The 13768-nt window shown below is 45.5% G+C and overlaps 1 protein-coding gene across 1 annotated transcript in view; it reads left to right on the top strand.

The window, feature by feature from the left end:
• asb18 (ankyrin repeat and SOCS box containing 18) overlaps nucleotides 1-13768 on the top strand; it is a 63807-nt gene that overhangs the window by 20474 nt on the left and 29565 nt on the right. Inside the window, exons 4-6 of the mRNA XM_059965967.1 lie at nucleotides 10778-11045; nucleotides 12481-12505; nucleotides 12848-12855. Of these exons, the coding sequence (XP_059821950.1) occupies nucleotides 10778-11045; nucleotides 12481-12505; nucleotides 12848-12855 (301 nt within the window). The remainder of the gene's footprint in view (nucleotides 1-10777; nucleotides 11046-12480; nucleotides 12506-12847; nucleotides 12856-13768) is intronic.

Raw genomic sequence — 13768 nt, 5'->3', positions numbered from 1 at the left:
GTTAACACATGAGGAATGTTTGGCAGCTTTGAGCCTGTACTCACTGGAATTTAGAAGAATGTGGGGGGGGGGGGGAAATCTCATTGATACTGAATGTTGAACGAACTAGATAGGATGGATGTGGAGAGGATGTTTCCTATGGTGGGGGCATCCAGAACTAGAGGACTCAGCCTCAAAACTGAGGGACGACCTTTTAGAACAGAGGTAAGAAGGATTTTTTTAGCCAGAGAGTAGGCAATCTTTGGAATGTTCTGCCACAGATTGTGATGGAGGGTTGATGGTTTCCTGATTGGTCAGGGCATCAAAGGATATGGCGAGAAGGCAGGCGGATGGGGTTGAGTGGGATCTGGGATCAGCCTTGGTGGAATGGCAGAGCAGACTCAATGGGCTGAATGGCCTAATTCTGCTCCTATGTCTTATGGTTTTTTAACTTTAACCGTAGACTTCCGTTAAATAGTGTACTGAAGTAAGAATTAGGTACTTCTGTAATGGTTAGGAAAGCAAAGAGGAAAGTATCACCTCCTGTTGAATGACTGCTCTGAAAACTTCTGTCTCATCTTGGGTTTTCCACATCTTAATCCTTTCAAGTCTCCTGCCGACTACGCCAAACTGTTAGATCCGCTAGTGATGTTATCGAGGAGGTCTTCAGAGGTCAAGAATGAGGCAGCAGCGGTTGCTTGCTGTTACAGGCTGACACAGTCTCACCTGAACCTCTGAGGAGCATCTAATATACGTATTGGCAGTAACAATAAGATTATCCCTCATTCTTGACTCCTGAAAAACCTTCCGGATAACATCATCTCTAGATCTAACGGAAGGATACCATGAAATAGTTGTAATGACAACAAGTACAAGTTAAGAACATTAACATGAAACTGTATTTTTCACACATAAAAGCAAATATTTATCTGATGTTGAGCCAATGTGTTCATCCCTCACATTGTATTCTATTGTATTGCACAGATAACTCAAGAGTTAATCACGCTGTTGAGATACTATACCCAAACAATCACCATCAGAGCATTTCAATTTCACTAACAGAATCAGAGCAAACTATCTGTTCATTGGATACTTTAGAAAAGGATGAATTTGCCTCTAACTTTCCACTTTACTGTATATGTGTCATGGGAATTTAAAGTGCTGGGAGCATTTCACTGGGACGTTGTGTGTTCTGTGGCAGGTTCCCACCTGATACCGGCCTCCCTTCCCTATCCACCTGCATAGAACGTAGAACATAGAATAGTACAGCACATTACAGGCCCTTTGGCCCACAATGCTGTGCCGACCCTCAAACCCTGCCTCCCATATAACCTCCCCCCCACCTTAAATTCCTCCGTATACCTGTCTAGTAGTCTCTTAAACTTCACTAGTGTATCTGCCTCCACCACTGACTCAGGCAGTGCATTCCAGGCACCAACCACTCTCTGAGTAAAAACCCTTCCTCTAATATCCCCCTTGAACTTCCCTCCCCTTACCTTAAAGCCATGTCCTCTTGTACTGAGCAGTGGTGCCCTGGGGAAGAGGCGCTGGCTGTCCACTCTGTCTATACCTTTTAATATCTTGTACACCTCTATCATGTCTCCTCTCATCCTCCTTCTCTCCAAAGAGTAAACCCCTAGCTCCCTTAATCTCTGATCATAATCCATACTTTCTAAACCAGGCAGCATCCTGGTAAATCTCCTCTGTACCCTTTCCAATGCTTCCACATCCTTCCTATAGTGAGGCGACCAGAACTGGACGCAGTACTCTAAGTGTGGCCTAACTGGAGTTATATAGAGCTGCATCATTACATCGCATCTCTTAAACTCTATCCCTTGACTTATGAAAGCTAACACCCCATAAGCTTTCTTAGCTACCCTATCTACCTGTGAGGCAACTTTCAGGGATCTGTGGACATGTACCCCCAGATCCCTCTGCTCCTCCACACTACCAAGTATCCTGCCAGTTACTTTGTACTCCGCATTGAAGTTTGTCTTTCCAAAGTGTACCACCTCACACTTCTCCGAGTTGAACTCCATCTGCCACTTCTCAGCCCACTTCTGCAACCTATCAATGTCTCTCTACAATCTTTGACAATCCTCTACACTATCTACAACACCACCAACCTTTGTGTCATCTGCAAACTTGCCAACACATCCTTCTACCCCCACATCCAGGTCATTAATAAAAATCACAAAAAATAGAGGTCCCAGAACAGATCCTTGTGGGACACCACTAGTCACAACCCTCCAATCTGAATGTACTCCCTCCACCACAACCCTCTGCCTTCTGCAGGCAAGCCAATTCTGAATCCACCTGGCTAAACTTCCCTGGATCCTGATGGCATAACTGATGGTTCACTATGACTGCATGAAATAAGTTGCTAAATTGGTTTATTATTGTCATGCATACTGGGTGGAGGGTGGAGATATGTCTCTATCAAAAGAGGTGTAAGGAGCTCCTTCCCTCCACTGGGCTGCAAGTTACCTTTGGGCAAGGTGTAGCACCTGCTTAGCGCCCCCCCCCCCTCAAAATCAGGATCACATGAAGCCATGGAAGCAGGTGACGGATGGTCGTACGAGCAGCTGGTGTATATCACAAGTCCTGGTTATGCGACCACTGACGCCAGGCAGACAATCTCTGAAGAGTATTGATAATGGCTGTGGTCACCCATCTTGAAAAGGCACTGCTCAGAAGGCGGCAATGACAAGCGGTTCTGTAGAATTTGCCAAGAACAGTTGTGATCACCCATGTCATATGACATGGTACATAATGATGAGGAAGATAGAGGTTTTCCACTGCACCTGTCTCGTGACCTGTTCCGACGCATCGATACGTTACAACAGTGCATTGAGGTAGAACAAGTTAGAACAATAACAGTGCAGAATAAAGTGTCATTACAGGGAATGTGCAGTGCAGACAGACAATAAGATGCAAAGTTATAATAAAATAGACGGTGAGGTCAAGAGTCCATCTCATTGTACTAGGGGACCGACAGTGTTATAACAGCACAGTAGAAGCTGTCCTTCAGCCTGGTTGTACGTGCTTTCAGGCTCAAGAGCATCTGCCCAGTGGATAAGGAGAAGAGAGTATGTCTGGGTTGGCCGGGGTCTTTGATTGTGATGGCTGCGTTACTGAGCAAGAAGTGTAGACAGAGTTCAGGGAGGGGAGGTTTGTTTCCGTAGAGTGCTGAACTGTCTCCACATTTCTCAGCAGTCACAGGCAGCATTGCCAAGCCATGGTGCATCTAGATAAGACTCTTGGCAGTATGGAGGATCATCGGGATCTTGAGGTCCATGTCCAAAGGACACTCAAAGCTGCTGCGCAGGTTGACTCTGTGGTTAAGAAGGCGTACGGTGCATTGGCCTTCATCAATTGTGGGATTGAGTTTAAGAGCCAGAAGGTAATGTTATAGCTGTTGGAACCCTGGTCAGACCCCTCTTGGAGTACTGTGTTCAGTTCTGGTCACCTCACTACAGGAAGGATGTGGAAACCATAGAAAGGGTGCAGAGGAGATTTACAAGGATGTTGCCTGGATTGGGGAACATGCCTTATGAGAATAGGTTGAGTGAACTCGGCCTTTTCTCCTTGGAGCGATGGAGGATGAGAGGTGACCTGATAGAGGTAAATGAGATGATGAGAGCCATTGATTGTGTGGATAGTCAGAGGCTTTTTCCCCAGGGCTGAAATAGCAAACATGAGAGGGCACAGTTTTAAGGTGCTTGGAAGAAGGTACAGTGGAGACGTCAGGGGTAAGTTTTTTTATGCAGAGAGTGGTGAATGTGCAGAATGGGCTGCCGGCGACGGTGGTGGAGGTGGTTACAATAGGATCTTTTAAGAGGCTCCTGGATAGGTACATAGAGATTAGAAAAATGGAGGGCTATGGGAAACCCTGGGTAATTTCTAAAGAAAGTACTTGTTTGGCACAGCTTTGTGGGCCAAAGGACCTGTTCTGTGCTGTAGGTTTTCTATGTTTCTATGCATCAATAAAATTTGGTGAGGGTCAAAGGGGAGATGCCAATTTTTTGATTAGCCTCCTGGTGAAGCAGCGCTGCTGGTGAGCTCTCTTTGCAGCAGAGTCAACATGGTAGGTCCAGGACATACTACAGGTATTGTTCACTATTTGGGTCTTGAAGTTCTCAGCCTTCTCAACTTTAGCACCATTGACACAAACAAGAGCATGTGCACCAACCCCTTGCTGAAGTCAATAACCAACTTGCTGACGTTGAGGGAATTATTGTTGTCACCAGAGCTCCTATCTTTTTCCTGTATTCCACCCATCGTTATTTGAGTCACTGCCCACCATGGTGGTATCATCACTTGTAGATGGAGATAGAGCAGAGTCTGGCCACACAGTCATGGGGAGTAGAGTAGGAAGCTAAAGACACATCCTTGTTGTGTTGACGGTAATCGTGCTGGAGAGGTTGCTGCCTGTCCTTCCTGGTTGTAGACTGTTGGTCAGGAAGCTGGGCATTGAGTCGCAAAGAAAGTTGATGAGTTTCAGGTCTAGAAGCTTGGTAATGAGTTTGTTTGGAATTATTTGCTATTGAAGATGGGGAATTATGGTGTTAAAGATGGAACTGTAGTCAACAAGCAATAGTCTAACTTGGATATCTTTACTGTCCAGATGATCCAGAGATTAGTGTAGAGCCAGGGAAATGGCCTCTGCATAAACCTATTTCTGCAGTAGGTGAATTGCAATGGGTCAAGATTTTCTGCGAGACTGGAGTTAATGCATGCTGCGTACAGCACCTCAAAGCACTTCATGATGGTGGAGCCACAGAGTGTGGATCTATACGTGTTTAAAGTTATAACGCACGCCAACAACAGGAAAACACCTTCAAACCGAAGTATACCATACATGATAAGACATTTGAACTAACTGATGATGTCAATGCAAACATCAAAATGTAATCAGCAGGATATTCCACACCTGAAAAGACCGGTTAAAATTAGTCACAGGCCCAAACGTGATGGCATTTGTTCTTCACTGCAGCCTGCTGTAATTCTCAGTCTTGGCTATTTTGTTTATTTTCAGGTTTCCAACATTTACTTCTGCAGATTTGATGTGCCCAAGGTAATAATCTTAGATGCTGCCCTAATGTTTTTGAAGTTCATTCTGAATACTGTAGAGGGAGCACACAGCACATTGAATCAGCATAAGTGGAATAGAGCAAATCTATTAGCTGCAAATTGGTTAGGTCTCACAGCACAGAAACAGACCCTTCTGCCCTTCGAGTCTGTACCGATCAGCGAGCACTCGTTTATACTAATCCCAGTTTAATCTTGGGGCTGCCCGGAGGTGTAGTAGTCAGCATAACAGCACCAGTGCTCCGGGTTCAATTCCGATACTGTGGTAGGGAATCTCTGCGTTCTTCCTGTGACTGTGTGGGTTTGCTCCAGGCTCTGTGGTTGCCTCCTACATATTAAAGACGTATTGGTTAGTAGGTTAATTGGTCACATGGGGGTAATTGTGTGACGTGGGCACATTGGGGTGGAAGGGCCTGTTACCACACTGTATCTTGAATTTTAAAAATCACCACCTCCTCAGATTCCGCCATATAATAGCCAATAAACCCACTAACCTACACACCTTCGGGATGTGGAAGGAAAGCTGATCCCCCAGGGTAAACCCATGCGGTCGCGTGCAAACTCCGCACAGGCTGCGCTGGAAGCCGGTGCTGAACCCGGGTTACTGGAGGCATGAGGTAGAGGCTCGACTAGCTGCACTGTTGTGTGAACCAAGTGGAGATATCTAATCTTTAACCTATCGAAGCTACTGTATGTTCACAGTCAGTAATGCCCAGCGCTCTGTGATAATATTCTCAGGTACAATGCTGAGATCCAGCTCCATTAGACCAGAGGACATGGGAGCCAAGTTAGGCCATTCAGCCCGTCGAATCTGCTCCACCATTCTAGCATTTAAATTTTAAATTTTGCCTCAGTGGAACAATTTAGCTCTTCGCTCTGTCTGCATTTGTACTCAATCATCAGCTTCTCCTTCCTTACATTCACGGTACACCCATCATCTACCTGCTGGCTCATCCTCAGCTCCATCATCCTGGCTCCCATCGCTCTGCCATATTAGCTTAAACCATTCCCAACAGCTCTAGCAAATCTGCCCATTTTGCAATTAATCCTTCTTTGTCACTTGTGTTGGTTTCCATGTTTACTACAGCACACAGTGACTGCACCTTTGAAGCACTTCACTAGCTGCAAAACACACTTCAAAGCCAGTCACACAGCTCATAAACAGGCCCTTCAGCCCACTATACCAGTACTGGCCTATCTGCACAAACACAAGAAAGTATGCAGATGCTGGAAATCCTAAACACACACACGCACGCACGCACACGCACGCACACAGTGCTGGAGGAACTCAGCAGGTCAAGCAACATCTATGGAAAAGAGTAGACAATCAATGTTTTGTGCCAAGGCCCTTCATCTATCTCTACCAATTCCAATTACCAGCACTTGATCCATAGCCTTCTAATCCTTGTTCCAGGTGATTCTTAAATGTTCTGAGAGTCTGTCTCCACTACCTCCTAGGCCAGTGCATTCCATATTCCAACCAACCTCTGGCTGAATAAAAATCTTCCGCAGATCCCTTCTAAGCCTATTACTTCTGACCTTAATCTTGTGCTTCCTGATCTGAGATAACTCAGATCAGCTTTTGATGAAGCCTCAATGATGGGAAGGTTAGTGTTTCCTAAGCTTAGAACCCTCTGCAGTTTTGTTTCAAGCCTGTGCAATCCTAGGGCTCCTCATCATGATAATTAAAAAGAGTTCTTGATAATGTTGCATCGCCAGGCAGAGATGCAACCAGCCAGAATGCCCTCCACGGTATGTCTGTAGAAACTTGGTCGTCTTTGGTGACATAGCAAATCTCCACACACGAGTGGCTATACTGCCTTCGTGTTGGGCCCAGGAAGGATCTTCAGAGATGTTGCCATGCAGCAACTTGAAGCTGCTCATCTGCTGACCCCTCAGTGAGGACTGGTGCGATTTCCCAAGACCAACCTCTTGGTTAAAGAGGAAGGCTTTAAGGATAGTTGAGGAGGAGACGACAGGAGACAAGAGGTAGAAAGATTTAGGAAGGATGGCCCAGTGGAGCTGAAGACTGCCTCCAGTTGTGGTATCATTGAAATCGGCATCGATCAAAAGGCCAGAGATTGAGAGCAGAGATTTTGAAAGGCTGGGTGGGGAAACGTGCTTCTACGAGGAGCAGTTGCCAGAGGAGGAAACCTAGTGTTCTCCCTGTGGCTCCGTGACTTGCTGATACATTACCCAACACAAGAATACATTCTTCCTTCCACAGTATACACCATAATAAACTTTACAGCAAGCAGCCTGTTGTGGTGTTAAATTACACCCTAATTAATTTATTTAAAATTGGCGAGAGCCCTAGGGCTCCTCATCATAATAATTAAAAAGTGTTCTTAATAATGAGCTGGAGGATTATCAGACGCAGACATTTACACTATTCCTGGAGTGTTTAATTACTATTAGTGTTCACTACCCTATTTTTATCAGAGAGGCAGCAGATTGTCCCATTCACAAACCTTGCTGATGTTGGACAGGAAATAGCATAACCATGGCTGAGGAGCATATGGTGGTTGTCCATTCTGTCCTACGATGACAGGAAACCTGTTTTTAAAGCAGAAAAGTCATTGCACTGGGGCAGTACCACTCTCTCAACATCAGAAGTCTAGTCCAGTGAAGCTTCACAAACTGGGCTCTTTCTTGGCTGCAGTGGGTGTCTCTGATGTCTTCTGTGCCCTTTGCCCTCCAGGGAGCTCTGCAGAACCTCCGTTCAATCTCACTGTAGATCTCATCTGTCTAGCCCACCAGAGCTGACTTTGTGTGCTGGGGCAGGCATGTCCCTTTCTCACTGGGGTACAAGGCTGGTGCCTACCCTCACCTGGTTCAGATTAGATTAGATTCAACTTCATTGTCGTTGTGCTGAGTACAGATATAAAGCCAATGAAATGCAGTTAGCATCTAACCAGGAATGCAAAGAATAGTGTTATTTACAAAATAACTGCGAATAAGAAGCAAGTGCTACAGCACACAAATATAAAAATACTGAGACAGTACAATATGGGTGCAATACTGCTTAGCGCTGTGATGTGATGTTCAGCAGGGTCACAGCCTCAGGGAAGAAGCTCTCCCTGTGCCTGCTGGTGTGGGAGCGGAGGCTCCTGTAGCACCTATCAGATGGGAGGAGAGTAAAAAGTCCATGGTTAGGGTGAGATGCATCCTTGATAATGCTTTTTGCCCTGCCCAGGCAGCATTTATGGTAGATGTTCTCAATGGTGGGCAATTGGGTATAGATAATCTGCTGGGCAGTTTTCACCACCCGCTGGAGTGCTTTGCAGTCTGATACGGGACAATTGTCACCCCACACTGAGATGCAGTTGGTGAGTATGCTCTCAATGGTACAGCGGTAAAAGTCCGTCAGTATCCTGGGACAGAGGTGAGCATTTTTGATGCTCCACAGGAAATAAAGGCACTGTTGTGCCTTTTTGATCAGGATGGAGGAGTTCAGGGACCAGGTGAGATCCTTGGAAATGTGGACACCAAGGAATTTGAAGCTTGATACACGCTCCACTACAGCTCCACTGATGTAGATGGGACGTGAGTGTGGCTCCTAGCATTCCTGAAGTCCACAATGATCTCCTTGGTCTTCTGGGTGTTAAGGGCCAGGTTGCTGCTGGCACACCACGCGGCCAGGTGCTGGACCTCGTCCCTCCAGGCCATCTCGTCATCCCCTCTGATCAGGCCAACCACCATGGTGTTGTCTGCGAACTTGATTATGGAGCTAGCCCACATATCGAAGTGGTGTACCAGGGTGTGGCCACTGTCGCACGCAAACAGCTACTTACAGCCACAGGTGAGAGCAGAGTGTCCGGTGAGGACCAAAGGTGAGTGAGTTACCCCGGAATGGACAGGACAGGCCCTTGGCCAGAGGCACTACCTCTCCCTGGACACCGCAGACACTCCAGCCATAGAACATGTGAGCTTAAACGTCCAGCTGTTATGGGAATATTTACATGGGCAATAGGTGATGCCTGCCCCACTGCACCAGACCCAGCACCTCTTCAAGGGAACAGTGACTATGGCTGATGTGGGTATGAATGGAGGAGCCAGCTGAGAGTTTTGAAACCAAAACTAAAAGATATTTGTTGCTAAGGGTATTGTAAATCATGGGACCAAACATGGCAGACAGAGTTAAGGCACAAATCAACAGAGGGAGTCAGACTCAGAGTCAGATTTATTCATCACACGGACATCAGAACATACAGTGAAACGAATAGAATTGACTTTATTACTTACATCCTTCATATACATGAGGAGTAAAAATCTTTACCTTACGTATCCATTCAAAAGTGCAATGTGAAAGTTATAGTAACTTATAATAAAACTATGTACAACAGGATAGTCAGTATAACATAGAAATACAGTAGCGTCAGAGTGAATTAACTGATCTGATGGCCTGGTGGAAGAAGCTGTCCTGGAGCCTATTGGTTCTGGCTTTTGTGCTGCGGTACCTTTTCCCAGATCGTAGCAGCTGGAACAGTCTGTGGTTGGGGTGACTCGGATCCTCAATGATCTTTCACACCTGTCTTTGTAAATGTCCTGAATCATGGGAAGTTCACATCTACAGATGTGCTGGGCTGTCCACACCACTCTCTCCAAAGTCCTGTGATGAACTTAAACCTGTTCACCCTCTCAACTCCAGATCCATTGATGTCAATAGGGGTTAGCTTGTCTCCATTCCTCCTGTAGTCCACAACCACTCCTTTGTTTTTGTGACGTTGAGGGAGAGGTTGTTTTCTTGACACCACTGTGTCAGGGTGATGACTTCTTCTCTGTAGGCTGCCTCATTATTATTTGAGATTAGGCCAATCAGTGTTGTGAAATGCATCATTTGTGTTAACAACCGACATACCCGTGCACATGCTGAGGGCAGCCCACAAGTGTCACAAGACGTTACAGGGCCAACATTCCATACTCACTCAACCTTCGAAGTGAAGAGTTCCACACTAATATTTCACCTTTCACCCTCAAACTATGACATCTGATATACTTACACCAACTGTGTGTGACCTGCGGCTTGGATAAGTCAGTAGAGAGTGCCTGAGAGCTACACTGTACACCCTGGTGAGTGGAACTGCAGAGATACGCATCTTAGGGTAAGGGCAAGGCAATGGACGGTGCATCATGGCGACATATTGCTGGTGGGCCTTGTACAGTGATGCTGACACTCCCTCTTTCGTGACACCAGCACATAAGTGACATCACAAAGAAAGCATGACAGCTCCTCTACCTTCTTAGAAGTCTGTGTAGATTCAACATGTCATCTAAAACTTTGATAGACTTCCATGGATGCACAGTGGAGAGTATCCTGACTGGTTGCACCACCAATGCCTAGGAATTGGGACAGTCTACGAAAAGTGTTAGATACACCCCATCGTTTATAAGGAATGCCCACCACAAGAAAGCAGCCGTCATCAAGGACCCCCACCATCCAGGCCATGATCTCTTCTTGCAACTGCCATTGGTCAGGGGACACAGAAGCTTTAGATCCCACATCACCAGGTTCAGCAACAGTAATTACCCTACAACCATCAATTTGGCACCTTGCTTGTTTGTCCATCTTTGTTTATGTATGGTTTTCATAAATTCCGTTGTATTTAATTTCCTGTAAATGCCAACAAGAAAAAGAATCTCAAGGTAGTATACGGTGAGATATATAGTTTGGTAATAAATTTACTGTGAAATTTGAACACTGCAGGTCTCTGGTCCCTGGAGTACAAGCGTGAGCTGACCAGCCCCCTGTGCATTGCAGCGAGCCGTGGCTACACCAGCTGCCTCCAGTATCTGCTCCAGCGCGGAGCGAAGCCCAACCTGATTCCCGGAAACAGGAGCCCCCTACACCTGGCCTGCGCCAACGCCTACTCTGACTGCGTGGAGCTGCTGCTCCAGTACGGAGCAAACCCAAGGCTGCAGACGGAGGATGGAATGGCCCCCCTGCACCTCTGCGACACTCCTCAGTCCTTTTGGTGAGTGACAGCAAGCAGTGCCTGGTAACTTTTACCAGGTGGAGGCACATGGTGCTTTGAAAGGACAAATCCATGTAGAACATAGAACACTACGGCGCAGAACAGGCCCTTCGACCCATGTTGTGCCAACCTTCTAGCCTAGTCTAAGATCAGTTGAACCACTCCCTCCCACATAGCCCTCCGAGAACCCATCTGAGTCTCTTAAATACCCCTAATATATCTGCCTCTACTACCACCCTGACTGTGTTCCATGTAAAACACCTATGTCTGACTTCCCCTCTGTACTTTCCTGCAATCAACTTTAAATTATACTTTTTTCATTTTAGCCATTTCTGCCCTGGGGAGAAGTCCCTGACTGTCCACTTTGTTCATGTTTCTTATCATTTTGTACTTCATTATCAAGTCACCTCTCATACTCCTTTGCCTCAAAGAGCAGGGCCTGAGTTTGCTGTACGCATAAGACAAGCTCTCCAATTCAAGTATCAGCTTAGTAAATCTCCTCTGCATCTTCTCTAAAGCTTCCATATCTTTCCGATAATGAGGTAGCCAGAACTGAACACCGTGCTCAAAGTGACGTCCAACCTGGGTTTCATAGAGCTGTAGCATTACCTCACAGCTCTTGAACTCAATCCCGTGACCAGTGAAGGCCAGCACACCGCAAGCCTTCTTAACCACCCGACTAATTTGCTCTGCAACCATGAGGGAACTATGGATCTGGACTTCAAGATCCCTCCTTTCCTCCACACTGCCAAGAATCCTGCCATTAACCCCGTGCTCTACCCTCAAGTTTAACCTTCCAAAGTGAATCTCTTCACACTTTTCTGGGTTAAACTCTGTCACTTCCCAGCCCAGCTCTGAACCCTAGCAATGTCCAGTTGTAACCAATGACAACCTTCTGTACTACCCTCAACACCACTGACCATAGTGACTTTCACAGCCTCTAGACACCCAAAGCTTCCTTTAGTCTTGGATACTCTTCAGATGTGGCAACTGTTGTAAATAAGGAAATAAGTAGTAAGACAATATAAACAAAAAAAATTAAAAACATGGGAGCAGTAGACAACCATTCAGCCCTTCAGTCCTGCTACATCATTCAGGATCCCCCCCCCCCCAACACACATATCCTCAGTCTCCCATCTTGATGCTGTGTGTATCTAAATATTTATCAGTCTCCTTCTTAAATATATTCAGTGATGCCCTCTGAGGCAGAGAATTCCACTGTTCCAGTGAAGACACTTCTCCTCATCTCAGTCCTGAAGATTTTTCCTGTAACTGAAGATGCTGACACTTGATTCTAGGCTCCCCGACCAAAAGTAAAATCCTCCTGTTTGCATCGTGCTGAGCAGTGCTAGAATTATGTAGGTTTCCATGAGATCCTATCGTCTACTCTTTTCTGAATACAAGCATAGTGAACCCATTTCTCCTCGCACACTAGTTCTATCATTCCAGGAACCCATCTGGTGAGTCTCTGTTGCACTCCCTCCGTACAGGTACTTTTTAGATGAGAAGAATGATAGGCAAAGTATTGTCTCCTGTATAATTGTAACAAGACTTCCTCTTGCAATGAAGACTAACATAATATTTGCCTTCACAGCCCGATACCCCTGCATTTTTGCTTTCAACAACAGGCGTATAAGAATACTTAGTCCCTTTGTAAAGTAACATCTCTCACTTTATTTAGAGATACAACACAGAAACAGGCCCTTCCACCCCAACGAGCTCAGGCCACCCAATGTGACTGATTAACCTACTAACCTGTACATCTTTGGAATGTGGGAGGAAACTGGAGCACCCGGAGGAAACCCACAAGGTAATACAAACTCCTTACAGACAGCGGCACAACTGAACCAGGGTCGCTGGCACTTTAATAACATTATGTTAACTACAACACTACCCATTTTAACACCATTTAAATCAGATGCTGCCTTCCAGTTTCTCTGACAAAAACAGATAGCTTCACATGTTATACATACCCTTGTAATGCTGCCATGGTTTTGCCCAGTCGATCAACCCCTCTAAGTCACCTTGCAGTCTCTATCCCTCTTTACCAGCCAGTTTTCAGTCATTGTCAAACTTCACCGTGTTACATTCTGTTCCCTCATCCAAAATATTGGCATTATTCATACTAATTTCTGCAGTGTTTTACTAGTTACTTTCCTGCCATGCCAAAAATGACCCATTTATTCCTGACTGTCAATCCAATTTTCAATCCATTCCAATTCTTTATTCCCTTCACCATGCACTTTAATTTTCATTAAAGGCTTTCTGAAAATCCAAGTGCAACTCTGGTTTTCTCTTATTTATTCGACCAAATACAACCCAAAAATCTTCAGTAACTTTGTCAAAAGCCATTGCCCTTCCAGAAATCCAGGCTGACTTTATTAGATCTCATTGACATCTTCTAACGTCCTGTCATCTCAATCTTTACAATAGCCTCTGGCATTTTCCCCACTCCTACTTGTAAGGATGACCAGAGTTTCCTGTTTTTCCTCATGTTTCTTTTTGTTTTAAATGATACGGTTATATTTCACCCCTGCTCTGTGAAATTATCCCATAATCCATGAAGTTCTGGAAAGTGATAGCCAATACATCCATGATTTAGTTTAAAAGAATGAGGAGAGATCTTATTGAAACATGTCATATACTTGGTGCTTGACAGGGTGGATTTTGGACTTGGGCTGAACTATAGAGGACAGGGAGGAGGTCTGGCCCTTGCACACGTA

Source organism: Hypanus sabinus, chromosome 4, assembly GCF_030144855.1.
Source record: "Hypanus sabinus isolate sHypSab1 chromosome 4, sHypSab1.hap1, whole genome shotgun sequence".
Lineage (NCBI taxonomy): Eukaryota > Metazoa > Chordata > Chondrichthyes > Myliobatiformes > Dasyatidae > Hypanus > Hypanus sabinus.
This window is presented reverse-complemented; position numbering and strand designations above follow the sequence as displayed.